General features: G+C 35.7%; 1 protein-coding gene across 1 annotated transcript in view; it reads right to left on the bottom strand.

The window, feature by feature from the left end:
- Positions 1–19,660, bottom strand: part of LOC145672356 (endoplasmic reticulum transmembrane helix translocase) — an 82,551-nt gene that overhangs the window by 41,156 nt on the left and 21,735 nt on the right. The window contains exons 7-11 of the mRNA XM_081741546.1: positions 13,875–14,057; positions 9,737–9,874; positions 6,572–6,692; positions 3,630–3,784; positions 785–960 (exon numbers count right to left, since the gene is read on the bottom strand). Coding sequence (XP_081597672.1) covers positions 785–960; positions 3,630–3,784; positions 6,572–6,692; positions 9,737–9,874; positions 13,875–14,057 — 773 coding nt within the window. The remainder of the gene's footprint in view (positions 1–784; positions 961–3,629; positions 3,785–6,571; positions 6,693–9,736; positions 9,875–13,874; positions 14,058–19,660) is intronic.

The following is a 19,660-nucleotide window of genomic DNA, read 5'->3' on the forward strand; positions in this document are numbered from 1 at the left end:
TGATGACTCTTGGTATTTTTTGACTGTATAAGTCATGCATGCGTAGATGTAGAAATGTCCAAGGAAAGGGCCCTATTTATTTTGTACGCGGTTTGCAATATTAAAACGTCGTTTTCTCGAAAATAAATTTTTGTGACATTCCTTCTTTTCCCCCCATATCCTTCTTATATATATATATATATATATATATATATATATATATATATATATACAGTTAATGTTTTGGTTTCAGTGTGTTTTAAAATGGAAATAAATCTTTCAGTTTAACGTCTTGCAATTATGCCCTTTAGGCTAAGGGGGAGACATGATTAAGGCAAGTGAACGATGATAGAAGAATTGGTGGAATGAGAATGTGGAAGGAAACTGAGTCCCTAGAGAACACCCACGGACACGATGTTGTCCATCATAAATTTGTTAGAACGGGAATCGTACCAGGGAGCCCACACCAGAGATAAATGCTCTACCACTGAGCCACCGTGCCCTCTGTTTCATAACGAATTTATTCCACTTACAGAGAAAATTTCCTCTACAATAACTGTTGAATAAATCATCAAAATTATGAATATCCGTATTCTATATGAAAGTGATTGTAAATTCAACTTAGAATACAATATTCTTTATATGATAAAATTATCTTGATATGGATTCTCTTATAGGTGACAAATATTTAAATGAAAATTATAAATAGTCTCTATCTAAAGTAGATAAATGAATTCTCTAGCATTCAGAAAACAAAACGAAGGAATGAGCATACGTTTCAGCTGTAGAAGGGATTGAAATTTACCATTGATTTGAGAGTCTCTGGAGCCCCTTTTACAGTAGCTATGTAAGTGGTATCCGTACTTCCTGGTAAAGTATAGCCTGCCAAAACAGACATTCTCTTAAGAGCTGAGGAAAAATGGTGTCGGTGAAATATCTTCATTCCTGGAGCTTTTCCTTTTTTCGGAATTACAGCATCACCTTTAAAGAGAAAAAAAATATTAATTTACTCACATGGAACACATGATTTGTTCTACGATTATGCCATGCCACACATTTGACATTTTGTTAGCTTTTGGTCAAGTGATGAAATTAAGTCAATTGATCGATTTACACCTCTTAAATTAACAGTCCTGAAAAAACCCACACCTCATTAATTTGGATATTATATTTATTCATTTAATTCGTTCATTAATTTATGTAGCATCCAACATATCACAGACTTTGTAAGAATTTGTCAAATTGATCGAGAGATACACTGTGTGATAAATGCAGGAAACAACATTTTTTTGAGGAATTTGCTTTACCAAAACTCCTTTATATATTTACCCTGTCTGTCCGTGTGTTCGTCCGTTCAGGAGAGAAAAAAATCTCAAGATCCACTTAATGGATCATCACCAATTTTGGCCAGGACACAGAGGGTCAAAAGTTGAGAACCGCGTTCGTTGATGGAGGTGATCCATTCACCGGAAGTGGTAGAAACTAACCAATTCCGATTTTAACTTTGATTAACATAGAGCATTCATCTTCATACTTAACGCTCTACTAAAACCGGAAGTGATAATTTGCCACTTCCGGTTTCAATATTGACCTACACTGAGCAAAAACGATGTGACGACAAGCAGTTTTATAAGAGAAGTAATTTAGTGTGATAAGAATGGACACCATTACTCTCTCCTCGTTCAAACCGGAAGTGGCCGAAATCAACCGCTTCCTGTTTTAACAGTGATCGCTATAGAGTAAAAATAGTAACAGATAACAAGAAACGGTTTTCTGCAATCAACTAATCGTCCCGAAAATAAATTCCATCTCTACTCTATCTTTAGCAAAACCGGAAGTGGAAAACCACCCAGTTTAAATATTGAGAAAATATCACGCCAAAAACCCAAACTCCTTTATGTGGTGTACCCGTGACACCATATACTCTACAGACCAGGTATCAAATCTGTGTCTCCAGCTTACCACGCCTGTATACTAATCAGCTTGATACCTAGTCCTTTCCTGATCAGTTACGAATTTTCATTCGAGTCCGATACTCAGCCATTGGACTGTAGTGTGAAAATGCAAAACACGGCACAGATATATATATACTGTATATAAAAATTTTTACATTACTGAATTCGAATCTATCGAGAAATTGGTGTAACATAAAATCAGCCATTTTCTTAATTTTATTATTTACTAGCTCAAATGTCCGTTTTTCGTACGGGGAGGTTAAAATTTATGGAAAATGTCTGAAAATAAAGAAATGTGGAATAAATAAATAAGGAAGAGCAGCACCTTTGACATTGTCCCTGTCAATTCCCGGATCAGCTAAAATGTCCCTTCTTGCCTAAACCTGGGATCAAATGTCATCAGGACAGTAACCAATTATCTTAGCGATTCCGAAATCTATGATTCGACACTAATACAGGTCATTTTGATATGTTATTTTTCATCTCTCCATGATGATGACGGCTAAACTTAAACTTCGAACATTGTCAGAAGTGTCACTATTATCTGAGCAACCCGTAAAACTATGAATCTGACACTAATATTCGTCTTTCCGATTATTTCCCCTCTGCTTTTATGTATACGTTTCGACTCGCCTCTTAAATTCTCTCCTTCGAGACGAAAATTTAAAAAAAACGGCTTCGTACGCGATCAGATCTGGTGAAGATGTATCTGTGTACAAAAGTTGGTTGCTCTAGCTCACTCCTTTCCACGAAAAAAAAAAAAAAAAAAAAAACTGATGACACACAGACAAGAAATCATTTTATTATTATTATTGAAGATTATTGAAATGAAATGAAATCTTTCAGTTTAAAGTCCGATGATTATGCCCTTTAGGCTAAGGGAGACGGATGATTAAGGCAAGTAAATGATGATGAAAGAATCGGTGAAATGAGAATGTGGGAGAAAACTAGAGTACCCGAGAAAATTCACGGACACGATGTTGTCCACCACAATCTTGTTTGGTCGGGGATTAAACAAGGGACCTCATGTACCGGAGGTACGTGCTCTACCACTGAGCCACCGCGCTCCCAATATTAAAGATTATTAAAGACAAGTAAATGATGATAAATGGTGATGATGACGTGTTTGCATAACAGTATGTAAATTACATAAATAGGACTGAAATCAGAGCACAGAATAAGATTAAAATAAAAACAATGTATTTGAAATAAGCAGACCTGAATGTATTGGACTACAACCTGACACCTTAATACGAACACCCGTTACTGGAAAAGGTGTACGATACGGTGACTAGACCATCAGAAGATAGTGTCTCAGTGCTGTTGATTGAAAGAAATTTCAATCAGTGGACCTAACCCTGCCAAACAAAACTTGAAATGCAGTCTAAATTTACGATCTTATAAACCATTTGACGAGACGAACGAAAATCTACGAATATATCATCTACACCCAAAAAGACTTATGAGACTTCATTCGAGTCAGTATCTGTAATTTAAAGTGGGTGCTATTGCACCAAACTTACAGCATTACATTAGACTAAATCTTGAAGTCTTTCAATGCTCTTATTCCTTTCTGAAACCTATTTAGACTAAAAACTGTCTAATCCCTGAAGAACTCAATATATCGAGCACATGTTCACTAATGTAGGATTTTTTTCATTTTACAAATTTTATTTAATGAAAAATTATGCATACCTTTGGTTAGATTCCAATCGACTGCTGTGAGAGTAGCTTTTTCAAGAGGATCTCCCACCAATCCATCTTCTAATTGTGCTAACGCATGACATGTAGCTAGCACTTGAACACTTTCAAGTGGAGCTTCTGATAAAGAAATTATTTTGTTCTGATTTCTGAAAAACAAACAGAGGTTTATTCATGTAAGAATCAAGATTCATTATATCTATTTATTCTTTACTATTACGTTAAATACTGCTGAAACTAGCGAGTAAACAGTAACATTTCTGCTATAACATCTCTGCATATCATCCTGTAGCATCTTTATGGATTGTTTGCCAGGAAAGTCTCGAATTCCATTAATTTATTTTGCAGTTGCCAAACTCGTTCCAATACTCATGCATTATCAACTAGCAATTAACTTCTCGAAGGTTTTTCTGTGACTGTATACTGTTTTTCATATTACTGAAGGTGATAGTCTGAACAATCCTTTATGAGATCCCTCGTACCTAAATTATTAGTGCTCTCGACTTTGTGGTACAGATTTGATTCCTGGAAGGAAAATGAAACGAAATGAAATCTTTCAGTTTAACGCCCTACACTTACGCCCTTCATGCTGCGGGAGACGGAGATTAAGGCAAGTGAATTATGGAGAAAGAATCGGCGGAATGATAATGTGGGAGCCCGCGAAAGCCCACGGACACGATGTTGTCCACCACAAATTTCATTGGTTGGAATCGAACCAGACTCCACACGCACCCGAGATAAGCGCTCTACCACTGAGCTCCCGTGCCCCCCCAGACACCCGGAAGAAGTACTTATAAGTCGGGTCCCAAGTGAAGATGTAGAGCAATGTCTTACATAATCCAATGATAAAGGGCGTTAAAACTTCAAACAAGCGAACAAAATAAGTGATCTTTAAAAAAAAATACTTCAAAATTTTACGATAAATCTACTTATATTTTTATAACATATATCAGAGAAATAGTAGAAATTACCATTTCTTTAAACACTTATTCTCTATAGGCAAAATATAACGAAACGAAATGAATTAAAATACGCAGTTGGGCCTGCATTTCGAAATTGAGTCTCAGCTTTACCTGTCAAAGCATTAGCCACTATGCTACATATTTTTCCCCCCAGATCAACTACGCATTTGCACTCTAGAACTCGGTCTTCAGCCAGTTTAGTCTTTTGAGATGTATCTCTGCACATATATGCTCACTAAGATGCCCAATTACAATGAATGTAAGTCATTTTCGTGCACTTTAAGTGATCTAAAGCTGCTTAATGCAGACTTAATGTCGTAGAGTAAGAGTGTGTGATTAATCTGGGGAAGCTGGCAGAATTGAATTTCAACGAATTAAAGAGATTTTACTTTAAATTGTAAGATAACTTTAGTAAGTAAGCATAACAGACAAAAATTTACCTATTATCAAATACCACCACCTCTGGCCTGGAGAACCGTCTGAATTCTGTTTGGAATTGACTTCACAAGATGTTACAGCTACACCACATAAAGTATGAATTAACTCACTCACTCGTAGTTCCAGCAAGGTTCGGAATGCTTATTTCTGAGTTCCCTTATGAGTTTCAAATAATTCTACAGATTTTCAATTGGATTTAAATCTGGAGATTTCGAAATAAATTTTCTAGTTTAACGCCCGACGATTGTGCGCCGAGGCTATGGGAGATGGTGATGATGATAATGAGTGAAACAGTGGAATGAAGAAAACTCACGCACAAAGTGTCTGTACACCACAAAGTTCACTTGGTGTAAACTGGGATCGAACCAAGGACCCAAAGCACCAGCGGTGAGCTCTCTACCACTAACCTAGCACGGCTCCTTGGAAATTTAAAACGCAAGAGCAGGTGCGACAAGGTAAATGGATGTTTCTCAAACTCTTCACGTACGTCTTAGGTTCTGTAAATTCACCAGTTGTCATCTTGAAACATGGGAGTAATTACTGTATATTCATCATCACCATGTGGAAATGACAAAATATGGTCACTAGCGATGTCCAAATAAACATATTGGTTCATTTTTACATTCAACTGCATTAACAGGCCCAATTCATAATATAATCCCCTCTCCTCACAGAAAAGAACTTTCTCCAGCTTGAACAACGGCCTCCATATATTATGGATGAAATGCTTCACTGGGCTTTCGGTGCACTCAACGTCTTGCATTACTAGAATATAGATAAAACTCAGACCACACTGCATGTTTCGAGTCTGCTACAATCCAGTATCTACTCTTGACCCTAGGAAGCAGTGACTTCTTTCATGGTACTCGACTCCAAATGACCAATAATGGTGTTCCTTTTGAAATGTTGTTTCGGAAATTGGTTGGAAGGGACTTATATTCATAGACTATAACGATTCCTGTCGGATTTGAAAAATATTTGCTTTTGACTACGTGTGAAACTAGTCGGCAGTCGATCTGGGTTGGGATCTCGTTCGACCATAGTTCTCACGCCGACTTCACGCATGGCAAAACTATTTCTTGTACGCATGTTCTACAGTCCGTTTGGATACACTAATAAATCGGAGAACTTCACTTACTGTGTTTCCACACGAGCCAAGCGTAATGGCCTCTTCTGATACTCTGTTACACCTTTGCTTCGACTTACTCTGACGGAAAGATTCCATATAACTAACAGGCGCATTTACTTCAGTTAAACTGCAATGATCATTGCCTCAACTTTCATTCAGCTTTTTATCAATGAAACGCCATCCATAACGATATAAACGGTCTAATTTTAGTTCTACAGAGGTGACCAAGCTTTTCCTTCACTATGCTTAGATTTTATGTACAAAATTAGCCTAATGTATAATAAAGATACCACATCCTTATTAGGGAATAGTACACGATATTTCAAGGTTCACTGAGTCGACTATTACTACAAAATAAATGAATTATTTAACTAAGAAAATCACAATAACGCACAGCATTTACTTACTTAAGGCCAACTATACCTTCCACAACAAGATTATCACTAGTTAGTGTCCCTGTTTTATCAAAACAACAGATCTCAACTTTCCCAGCAAATGGTATTCTAAACGGCTCCGTACAAAAAACGGCTGGAATAAAATATTAAAAGATATAAGTAAGGTTATTTTGTTAAGATATAATCGCTAAATTACAACAAACACCATAATTCAAGCCTTACGTAGAACAATATGTAGAACATCCATGCACTTTCTCCATGTTCAAAAGTGTAGGAACAAAACTTTCGTTAGTACTATAAAGTTGTGTATCATATAAAGCAATGATTTCGACCCATTGGTGTGTTCTAAGAGAGTGTACTGGATCGCGAAGATCTCTTATCAGACTAAACTTTTACGCTTAAAATTTATTTTCAGATGTTAACTGGTGGATACTCTGAGATTTTGGATGGTGAGACATCAAGTAGATAATGCTAATTTTCATGTGATATTTGGTTCAATACGCTTTGACTCTGTTGGAAAACCAAGCACACAAATAAGCTCAATGCACATTTCAAGTTACGATTTACGCTACTGAGCACAACATACTTATACGAGAAAAACAAATACAGACAACGTTGATTTAAATATGAAGAAAGAAATTATGGAAAGTGCCCTTCTCCTTGAAAACGGAAATTTTCAAAAATAGAAACAGATGTGTCCCTTTATTTTTAATGAAAAGTTCACAGTCTAATCTTCTTAACTTGACGGGCTCCTGAGATACTGTATTTTTGACTGAAGTTTTGAACCCCTCTACTCCCCTTAGGATGCACCCTAGAATCAAAGTAAGATGATGATAACCCAGCTCAAGGTAAGTGTTGACTACGTTTAAAAATTAATTTCTAACTGTTCAACAGTTTCCCCGTGATGCGATAATAAACAACAGGCAACACTGCTTTCAATGTAAAGAAAGAAATTATAGAAAATCTCCCATTCCCTTGAAAAGAGATTCACAAAACGCTGGGACACGGGTCTACTTATTTTTAATGAGGAGTTTATATACTAAATTTCATCTTCCCAATTTGACAGAATCGTGAGATACTAAAATTTTCGTATTAAATTTGATCTCCACTTCCCCTCTTAGAATACCCATGTTAATCAATGTAGCATGATGAAAGTCCAGTTCGAGGTACGTGATAACTATATTCAAAAATTAATTTCAAACTGTTTAGCCGTTTTCCCATGAAGCGATCACAAACAAGATCCCTTTCATGTTTATATAATAGATAGATTACAGCTGAACACCGTTAAAGCGAATTTGATCCAGCGCAAATAAAATTCGTTATGCATGATTCCTACACATTGTTTTTCAATGGTATTCTGTTCTGTTGATGATATCTTGATAAATATATATTTTAAGCCAATTCTGAAACTAGGTATGTACTGCGAAACACGATCGAAGAAAGAAATTATAATTACATCAACGTTATTATTTCAATTAAAGTTTTGAAGTACAATTTTTGGAAATGTGTTTTATTGTGGGTTTTAGAAAAAATTAAGATTTTTGGGCTGGGAAGAATTCCAACAACCCTGTTTGAGGTCCAAATTATTTCAGCTTTCATCACGTGATCTTTGATTATGTACCTGTTCAAACACACAACTAATTTCTGCTGGACTAGTAGCATTGTCACTCTTTTCCGTAACAAGGTTCAGATGATGATGTGCAAGCCACCTGTTCCGTAGTAACAGACGATTTGGTACTAGCACTGTACACAAACTGAAAAAACCTGGAACTTGAACACTATGAGGTAAAAGCTATTTCATGTTTCTTTCTTTCAACGAGCCAGATCCTATATTTAATACGTCAAATTTAATTTTACATAGTCCGTATCCTGCCTTAAATGGATCTTTAACCTTAATAGTTCATTTGTCTATGGCACCCTACACATAGTCCATCGAAATACGTCGAGAGACCTGGTTAGTCATTCCATCTGAGCAATCGAGAAAAACTATTCTATGCGGACATGATAACTCATTCGGGACTAATAGCCCGATACAGAGTTAAATGGTAACGGGACGGAAAATGTTCTGGTTTCGGTCTCGGAACCTAAATAAACGTTTCAATTAGGAATGCTTCGGAAAGACTACGGTTCTCTTCGTGGAACCGAAAATCGCGTTATACATTGATACAAGTTGTAAACGATGTTGAGCAACTGTCAAATGATAACTCAAAAGAACGATCTACAGTGATTTCATGGCAAAATCGTATTTCTTTTTCTTCTGTAATTTCGCTTTCACTTCAATATCGATTTCGGGTTCTAGAACCAGAACCCATTTTTTCAGGAGGTCAATTCGAAAAATTGGTTTTGTACTGAGTCCGAAATTGTTTATATCAGAAAATCTCTTTAGATTCTGCGCCAGGAATTTTTCTCCGAGAAAATCAGTTCCGATTGCGCAACCGAAACCCAAAATCCATTTTACGCTCGCCGCGATTTAACAATCCTGCCCGAAACCGACATAATATTTTTCCAGAATCTCATCTCTGTATCTTCAAGAGGTCCGAGAAAAAAATCTCAATGATGAAGTCTACGGGATACCAAACACGATGTCACTCCCCACTAACACATATCATCACCTTCTTTTCGTGATGTCAGATAGATGGAATCTCGTGTTCGACTTTCGCCAGATAAGTTCAAAGCAGGAATTAATCTGTACTCATCTGAACTTTGACACATCTGCAACAGAAGATGCGACCACTTAACGTGGATCAAGTCATGATATTGATGACACCACTTCAGACTGCGACTTTTTTTTGCGCTGGAGTCAATGGTATACAGATTACAGCTCTTCTTGTATAGATAAAACCTGTGAAAAAGTGTCTTGATACAGTCCGCCCTGTACCCAAAACCGTAAGAATAACAGTGGTTCACCTGGTAGTTCGGACAAGATAGCAGTCATCTTATGAATTTGTGACTCTTCCCCGATCTTGGCATGTTTACGCTATATATCACCTGTCCGTTGGAATTGATTTTTCCTTCTATTTTTTCTTTAAAAAAGAGGTTTCTGTGTGTATGCACTTTGAAATTTCCTTGTTCCAATTACACACTAGTCACAAGCAAACAAAACAGACAATGTAACTATTACATAAAGCTACACTTATTTACTACAAAAGCACTAACAATAAAAAATAAAAGACATACCTAATTTCGACAGTGAGAGAAGCGAAGTATTTACAGCTAACGACAGTTCAATCGGTAATTCTGGTGGTACAACTGATGTTAGAATAAGCGCACATTCTAAGAACAGTTTGTAGCGGTTCCGTTTGGGATCTTCTGAGCCTGATAAATAAAAAAATAAAACAGAATTCTTTACACACACATATACAAATAGTATTGGATTATATATTTTGATTATTTAATGTATATGTACTTTTAAAAACACTGACCATTCGCCTCTTGTTTGAAAACTAAATTCTTTCTTTGAAAAGAACTAAACTGAATAAAATCTTCCTCATCCAAGAGATCTTACTTTAAGGTAAGATATTAAATATTTCTTGACATTATGTCCATGAGAATGAAACTTTTTAAATTAAGGTGGATGACTAGAATTTTTGAACAGTGCTCTATACTTGAAATTATAAAACTTACACCTGTCCTATCATGTAAAAAACGCCTTTGTTCTATATGGTAACAGAATTTGATGTTCTACAGGCAAGTCGCAGATGGGAGTTTCACATTCTCTCCCCATCCAGCGAAGAGTTTATCTCAGCACTGGTAATATATGAAAACTGATCCCACGGTTGTTCACAGGTAAAGCGCTCACCTGTGGTCCAAGAGGGCCCTGGTTTGATACCCGATTGAGAATTTATGGTGGGCAACATCGTGTTCGTACGTTTTTTCGGAATTCTCACTTTACCTACCATACCATATTACGAGGGCCATTGCAAAAGTCATGGCAACTATTTTTTTTCTCGAAAATGGTAACGAACAAGAAAAAATAAATAAATAAATAAATAAAAAAAATCTGACATACGCAAATGGAAGGTTAATTCATATGTACACATTACCTGTAGGGAGATGGATGAACACACATACCACCATAAAGATATAGCACGAGAAAAGAGAAAAAAATAATTATGTCGTTTCAAACGTGTTTTACTGTAAATTGCAACAGTACACAATAGTACATTACAAAGTACGTAGTGTGTCATGGATTCTTTGGGAGACTACTGCGAGGAACTCTAAGATGTCACAGGTACGTGTTTTTGCCCTGTAATATTGTGTACTGTTGCAAGTGACAGTAAAACACGTTTGAAACGACAAACTTCTTCTTCTTCTTCTTTTTTTTTTATTTTTCCTCGTGCTATATCTTTATGGTGGTGTGTGTGTTCATCCATCTCCCTACAAGTAATGTTTATATATGAATTAACCTTCCAATTGCATATTTCAGATTTTTTTTTTTTTTTTTTTTTTGTTCGTTACCATTTTCGAGAAAAAAATAGTTGCCATGACTTTTGCAATGGTCCTCGTATTATTCCACCAATTATTTAATAATCATTAATTTTGATTAATCATCTCCCTCCTCTAGGCTAAAGGGCATAATCGTGAGATGTAAAACCAGATATCTCATTTAATTTGTTCCCATGTAACCAAAACGACTGGTGTGCCCGTCATTTCGGTTCGATTTCCGGTAAGGGGAATAGCATTTTCAGTGCTGCCTCAGCATCCTCAAGTAACTGGAAAGTTATCTGAACTAAGAAGAAGAAAATCAGTTCAGTTCAGAAAATCAGAAATAATAGCACCACGATATGATGCTATAATTAGGCATTACCTATTTAAACTTATGAGATCTGGCCGGCTGTACCCTATCGTGGGCCGTAACGATACCAAGTTTAGTTAGTGAATATGAGAACTACATTTACTTTACACAACAGGCAAATAAATGAATAGATACATGAACACTAAAACAATTATCCTCTGTACGCAAGTAAATGCAATTTCTTCAATAATTTGGTTGAATATCATCAGAGTTGATCAAAAGATTTTTTTGTTTGTTTGTTTCTGGGGAGAAAAGTGAGTAAATGCATCTTAAACATTCTTGTAATCTACATGAGCGCTGAAAGATATGATTGGCGGTTATTGTGTTTATTCTTAACGTGTAAGCAGTTGCTATCTGATGTAGAATAAATATTTTATCAACATTTTCTTGGTTTAATTTTGAGCTTTTAGATTTAATGAGAACTGACTCAGAAACTTTCCTTTGGAATGTCTTGAACAAGCGTAACAGTGCAAGAAAGATCGATGAAAAAAAAAAAAAAGCAAAAAGACACGGGCATGAAATGACCATGTTACGGGAGGGAAATTTTAAAATATCTTAAAGAAGAAATGAAAAAAAAAATCTAGACTTGGTAGAAATTCGTGAAGTTAGATAGGAAGGTAATGGAAAATGGGAAGCAAAGGACACAGAATGTTTTACTCAGGTAATGTAAAGGAAAGTTGTAATGGTGTGGGAACAGTTCTGAATAAGAGTGAGAAAAAAAAAGTCATGAAAGCAGAAATTAACGACAAAGACTTAAAGGTAAAAAGGAGGATCTAGTATTGATACAGATATACATACCGACACTTCAAAAAGCAGAGGAAAATTATAAGAAAATAGAAGAAATTATAGACTGGAAGAAGAAGGGTATAATAGGGTATTATGCGTAATTGTAATAGGAAATTACAATGCAGTTGTGGGAAAGGACAAGAAGGGGGGAAGAACTGATCAATTTCTGTAAACAGAATTCACTAGTACTTGGGAACACTTGGTTCAACCAGCACAAGAGAAGACACAGAAATCCTCAACAGACGACCGAAGGTATGTTACGATTCACGAGTAACTTTAGGAATGAGAAAACCCTCCCAGAGTCCAACATTTTCTCCGATCATAACCTTGTGCTGGCCGAAATGAATTTTCAACTGAAAAATGTAGCCAGAAGGAAAGCAAGCAATAAGAAGTTGAAAGCTGAGAAAGACATTTTCTCGCACAAAACTTCCGAGCATTTAAATGAGGAAAGAATAGATGCAGGTAGTAATGGGCGATGGAACATATTTTAAGATATGCATACAGCACGCTGCAGAAGTAATAGTGGGTTACTGCGAACAGAAAACGGCTAAGGAACCATGGATTACAGAACAGATGTTGCAGAAAATGAGGGAATGGAGGACGTATAAACAGGTTAACACAGATGTGCACGAAGTTGAAACAAATTACGAAGAGAAACCCACAGAGTAAGGGAAGAATTTCACAAAAGAAAATCTGAAGATATAAAAAGAATTAGAGAGAGAAGCAAGAGCTCGGAAACTTGAGGAAATAAAATCCATGGAACTTCGAAGGAAACAAGGGGGTATTACGATGACAATAGAAAATAGGAATGAGAAGAAGCCAGTGAGATGAATGAAACCTTAAAAAGGTGAAAAGAATATGTTGAAAACTTGTGTAAGAGTTGAGATAGGCCGCGACGCCTAGATGTTGAAGTAGAAACTGTAATAGTTAAGGATGATAAAGAGTTTAATATACTTCGAGATGAGTTTGAAAACGCTACATCCGAGATGAAGAATGGAAAGGCCCTGGGGTAGATAATATTCCGATCGAATTCATTAAGAATATGGGAGGCAATTACGCGAAAGAATTGGTTCTACTTTATAAAATATATGAAAACAGGAGAGTGGCCTAAAGATTTCCTAAAGACGATCATGATAACGTTGGCTAAGAAATCGAACCCAGAGAGATGTGAAGTCGACAGAATTATTAGTCTCACGCAGCAAAAATTACGAAGGAGAGGTAAGGGTACAAGAAATGCAATTGGCTTATTAAGAGTAATTGGTGAAAGGTGTATATAAAAAGGGAACGATGTGTATGCTATGTTTATTGATCTAGAAAAGGTTTTTGATCGCGTGAACTGGGACTTCTTGGAATGGAAAGATCGAAAGAAGATTGAGTTGGAATGGAAAGATCGAAAACTCATACGAAACATACATAAAACAACAAGTGCTGGAATACGGGAAGAAATGACAGAAGAGAATGCAACTGCAAGGGAAGTTGGACAGGAATGTTCTTTTGTCACGTTATTTAATATCTATCTAGAAGAGATACTGAAGAAGGACCTACATAATGAAGATGGTATTTTGGTAAGAGAAGAAGCATCATGATGATGATGTATTTCCAAAGAACTTTACTCATAAACCGAAAAAGTTTCACTTACGACACTTAGTGTAAAGCTTTGTTTAAAAATAAAAACTATTTTTTTTTTTAACATCACTCTACAAATGATAATAACATAGGATAAACAACACTTACCTTTTATCCAAACGTAACTTGCTGCAGCAATGGCAAAAATAAGTAAAAATATGATAAAACAAAATGTCTCCAGATTGTTAGCAGTCACGCGTTTGACGCCAAACAAAATAGTTCGTAAAAGTTTTCCTTGTGAGGTGTTAAATCCTGTACGCAACACGTATGCAACACATCCATTGTCCTGAGCTGAAAATGAAAAAACGAGCAAATAATTCTCCTGACAATGGTGAAAAAGTCAAACTTTTGGCTTACATGTAACATGAGTATCACACCTCGTTTTTTACATTTTATTTAAAGTACACTAGTAGTCTTGCGCTGGAATGTTAAATCGCATAAGGTAGAATGAGAACTAGTAAAGTTATTTTATTATTGTATTCCATTCTTTATTTAAATTACATCTATCTATACTTCACCTAGTTTTTGGTTCTACCATAAAACAAATTAAGAATGTTTCTTTCGATATGTGTCAAATGTACATGTTCACGTTATACTTTTGCTGCAATAAATGCTTAAACCAGCCTGAGATTGCAGATCCTTTTAAATCTGATGTGCTCTTTGATTCTTATTTTGATATTGCATTTTGTAGTGTCAAAATATATAGCTTCATATACTCTAGAATGAACGTCTGGTGTATGAAATACTTTCTACATTTTTCAGTGTTTATCATAGAAAGAAATTCTATTAATTTGGAATTCTAGTTTTGCAAATTTCCTTTGTATCATATAACCACGGAAACAAAATAATGGCAATAGATTTCTGTTCTGAATTTGAATTCGTTTTTATTATTTGTCTCCTACAAAGTGCTAACGTTTGTCATTCCTTTAGTCTTAACATCATACCCATTTTCTGTGCCTAAATTAGAACTGCAATTAACAATTTCATTTTAGATATTATTAAATCTACCAGCCAACGTGCTTTAATTAAAAAAATGATCCAGACATTTGACTTCTTTTTAAGTACGATTATCTTTTGTGAACAGGCTTTCTACAGACTTTGGTAACAAAAACAAACTTGTCTTTTCTATACTTATACTTAAATTACTTCTGAGTATACTTAAATTTAACTATTCTAAAATCAGGACTACATATAATTGTGTTATACACAAAAATAGTAAGAGCAATATATAAACTATTAAAAAGGTAGACGCGAATGAAGTATAGATAAAATTTACGCAATACTGATAATTACCACTGTTGTAAAAAATAATAAAAAATAAAAAAGTGACGATCGTTTTGTGAAAAGGACTTAAGCCATTGTGTGTCCCTGAAGAAGAGTAACCAAGAATCTCACTCGAAATATCGGAGGAAAGATTGATGAGAAACATAACAAGTATGAAAAAAATTATGAAAATTTTTGAGGAAACATCCAATGTTTTGTACAGATTTTGAGAGACATTATACAGGCGCCTGTTTCGGCGAAAACACATGTAAAGAAAATATTACAGGCACATTGTCTTCAGGTGATATGCATGTCGAAGAAGTATTAAATTTCCGTTGGAAATTTTGCACGGAAACACGCGTTGTACAGAGCCTGTACATTAAAATGAGAACATGCAATGTACACGTAGTCACTCACATACAAGTAAATAGAGGGAATATATGCATATAAAGTACCTTGAATGGATTGTTGATAATATTCGCAATACAGTAAGAATGAAAAGTACAAGGAAGGTGCTTGTTTATCAACATGTAATATACATGGTGACATTCGCATTACATGTAAATACCCTGTATTAGCGTATAGCATGGGAAAACGCATGATGTAGAATATGTTATTTTACATTTATCATTTACGTGTACATGCGAAGTGTGTAACTCCCCTACGTGCAGTGTACAGGCAATGTACAGGTGAACGGGAACATGCAATGATCGTGATTGCCAATAAATGGATTAAACTGATACGTGTGGTGAACAAGGTGGATTGGAGCTAAACATTCACGTTATAGGCATAGGAGACGCGCAATATTCAGGCACAAGTCTCCAATTTGACATTCCCTATGCAAAGTTCTGACACATGTATAATACATGGGATTATAACTGAATACATTGCCTGTATTATCTCCGTGTACACGCAAAGTGTGAATCCACCTATATGCAATATACGGGCAATGTGCAGGTAAACGGAAAATGCAATGATCATGATTGCCAATAAATGGGTTAAACAGGTGCATGCAATGAACAAGGTTGATTGGAGTGAATCATTAATGTTACAGGTGTAGGAAACATGTAATATTCAGGCACCAAATCTCCAGTTTGCCATGCACATATGCAAGGTCCTGACACATGTATAGTACTTAATGCGATGTACTTAACATGCATATTTCGCTAACACGCCCAATATTTCACATGTCAATTACATTTTCATCAAATGAAAAGCAGATGTCGTCAGATCCTCATGAGGTAGCGTATATGTCAACTACATAGAATATGCCGATTACGTACATGTCTTTCCACTCTGTACATGTTGTTTACACGCATTTTTCATGTTGCAAGGTTGCAACCCTATCAACATGAAAACTACCTGTTTTCGTGAACATGCAATGATCGTGAAAAAAATCGATACCTGTCTCATGCGTTTAAAAGTGTTCCATTTTCAGGCGCATGTACAGGCGCCTGTAAAAATATGCCTGTTTATACATGCTTCACAAGCGCCTGTAAACCATCTGCATTTTCTGTCTGGGAACGAAATATTTCAGTTTAACGTCCCACCACGATTAGGATTAAGATTTTAGATTTCTGGGCTTTCGACATCTAAGGCCATTTAGCCCGTCACGTTTGAGGGATGACGTCCCTCGGCGATCACACTATCCGGGGAAATGGAAGGAACGAAAGGATTGGGGAAGGAAGGAAGCGGCCTGGGACCTATAAGTTAGGTACCACCCCGGCATTTGCCTGGTGTGAATGAGGAAAACCCAAAAAAAAAAAACCTTATTTAGGATGGCTAGCCTGAAAAAGCGTTTTACATTTTTTCGACCGAGTGCCCCCACCGGGAATCGAACCCGGGACCGCTCGCATCTTAACGTACCACGATTATGCCTACTAGGCTAAGGGAGACGATGATTAAAGCAAGTGAATTATGATAAAATAATTGGTAGAATGAGAAAGTGGGAGGAAACGGGAGTACCCGAAAGAACCCACAGGCACGATGTTGTCCACCACATACTTGGTCGGGGATCGAACAAGGCACCCCATGTACCAGACGTAAGCGCTCTATCCTTGAGCCACCGTGCCCCCATGATAAATGTGATTTGATGTATTTTAAGGACATGAGACTCACATATATTATATACATATACAATATATAAATTGAATATGAACATGGTTTCGTAAACCAAGACATTTATTCAGTAGTCTATAAAGCCCTACATAAATGTAGTACCAATTACACTGGCAGCACGAAGAAAAAAATCGCTGGTACTATATGAATAAATGGCCTATTACTGCTGACGTATGTTCATTGGAGTTAACTGAAATAAATGTACATGTTTATGTATAATAATAAAGCTAAATAAAACTATCTTAGTACGTCTTCCTTTTACTATCCCTATTAACAAGGTAAAAGTAATTCACAGGCGTCTTCACGAATTGAAAGAATTACGTATGAATTATATTTTATTAGAACCAGGAACCCTAAATTAAATCAGGATAGTAGGGAGTTAGATAAAAAGTGGGATTACATAATTCAATATGATCAATCACTAAATCAACACGGTCAAGAAATAAATATGTTAGTTGTTAACGTATTTAAAGGTTTCTTCAGTCCATGAATAGGAAACAGGTCGATTTCGGGTATGGTAGCACAGCAACGATTGGAGCGAAACTACTTATTTTATAGCTCAAGTTTGACACATATTTTTAACTTGTTTTTACAATTTTTCAATTACTACAGCTCGCATTTTGACAATACTGATAAAATAAATAAAATTTAAAAAATCGAAAATTTGATGAAAAAACAGAAGGAATTCTTAAGTACACACTCGTCCAAAATTATTGTCGCATGTCTATAAATATGTTGTTGTAGGAATATAATTTGATAACGAATTCGACCAGTATTTCTTATAATGTTAGTATGTGTATAATCGACAAAGATATGTATGTGGCAAATTTCATGTCAAAAGAGCACTAAATAAGAACTATAAAATGAAAATAAAACTTTTTTGTCCATTTGGCAACATTTTGTTTTATTCATTCTAATTTTCGTATTTATAGTTCTTTTCCTATGAAATTTAGCACAAATATATGTTCCCTGATTATACACATAGTATCAGTATTAAAAGTACCCTACAAAATCATTATGAAATTATATTCCTACAAGAAGACAGATATAGATATGCGACAATCATTTTGGACATGAGTGTACATATATTTTTACAAAGAATAAGGAGTCACAGTGTAAGAGCAATTATTTTCAACTATCTTTTCTCATTAAATTACCTGCTCTAATACCTAAAATTCCCTAATCCATCCTTTCTGCTTGCTCTAATGAAGGTTGCAGGTCAATAAAATCACTGAAATATTAGCAATGTAGCACTTGATATATAGAATTCTGAATAGGTGAGTTTAAAGAGCTTGAAAAATGCTTTAAGGATAGCACGTGGTTAGATAAAGCAGCCACTATGTACTTTTGTCCACCAGCAAGTTAGATGGTGGAAAGACATATATAGAAGCTACCAAATAAACCGGTAAATAATTAAAATGTATTGAACGACGTGCAGTACTTATATTTATAATTACATTTTTCTTTAAATCAAAGCTTATTGTATTTTAACACTCTCCATCCTCAAAAAAATATATATGGATAAATTATGAAAACAAAAATCAGAGGAAACGAAATTAGGACAATAATGAAGTTTACATTTCAAATTGTAAGAGCAGTGTGTAAACAGTAACATCGAAGACTGCATTTAGACTGGTATCATAAAGGTAAGCGTTAATTAATTTTAACACAAGATCGTATGTGTATTAAAATAAAGTATGAACCTTATTATAGACAAACATACTCTCATCACCAGTGACGAAACTAGGGGAGGGAGCAAACGGGGCTTACGCCCCTGGCGCCGGATTGGGAGGGCGCAAAACTGGGCAAATATTTGGGAGGGGGAGCGTTTTTGGTTTGGTTGGTCAGGGGGCGCCAAGGCGAGTTCTTGCACTGGGCGACAACTAGCGTATTTGCGTCGCTACTCATCACGGCATAAATACTGAGAAAGTGCGGAAACAAAACTATACTCTGATCAAAATAATGAACAAACTGACATTTGGAGGAGCACGTGTTAAGCTGTTGCCACTTCATGCGTACTTGCTGTGACATCATCATCTTTAACAAAGAAAACATTAACTTTCTGTTTATATGTTGACATTTACATGTAATCATAAACGCTTGCTCAGTGGTTCAATCCCAAGCCATGTGGGTTTTTGATGGATACTTTGTATCCGTAGAGTTCTCCCGTTTCCTTCAACATTCTCATTCCGCAAATTATTTGATAATCATTCACTTCCATTAATCATCTGTTCTCCTTTAGCTTATAGGGCATAATTATGGATGTAAAATTGGAAAACTTTATTTTTTTCGAATCTCAGTGGTTTCACTCTGATCATCGCGGATATAAACACTGGTAGATGATGAATATTGTTCATTACTGTCGGTAGACGACCGTAAAATTCTTAAAATAATGATCCTGACACTACAATTGATAACTTAAATACACAATAAGAAGAAATCCATCAATATTTTAAACAGAAACTTGCATTGCAGTTTTCTCCTTTGTTTTTCCTAGGAAAAGATACTTGTTA

The sequence above is a fragment of the Thermobia domestica genome, chromosome 2, assembly GCF_964235325.1.
Source record: "Thermobia domestica chromosome 2, izTheDome1.hap1.1, whole genome shotgun sequence".
Lineage (NCBI taxonomy): Eukaryota > Metazoa > Arthropoda > Insecta > Zygentoma > Lepismatidae > Thermobia > Thermobia domestica.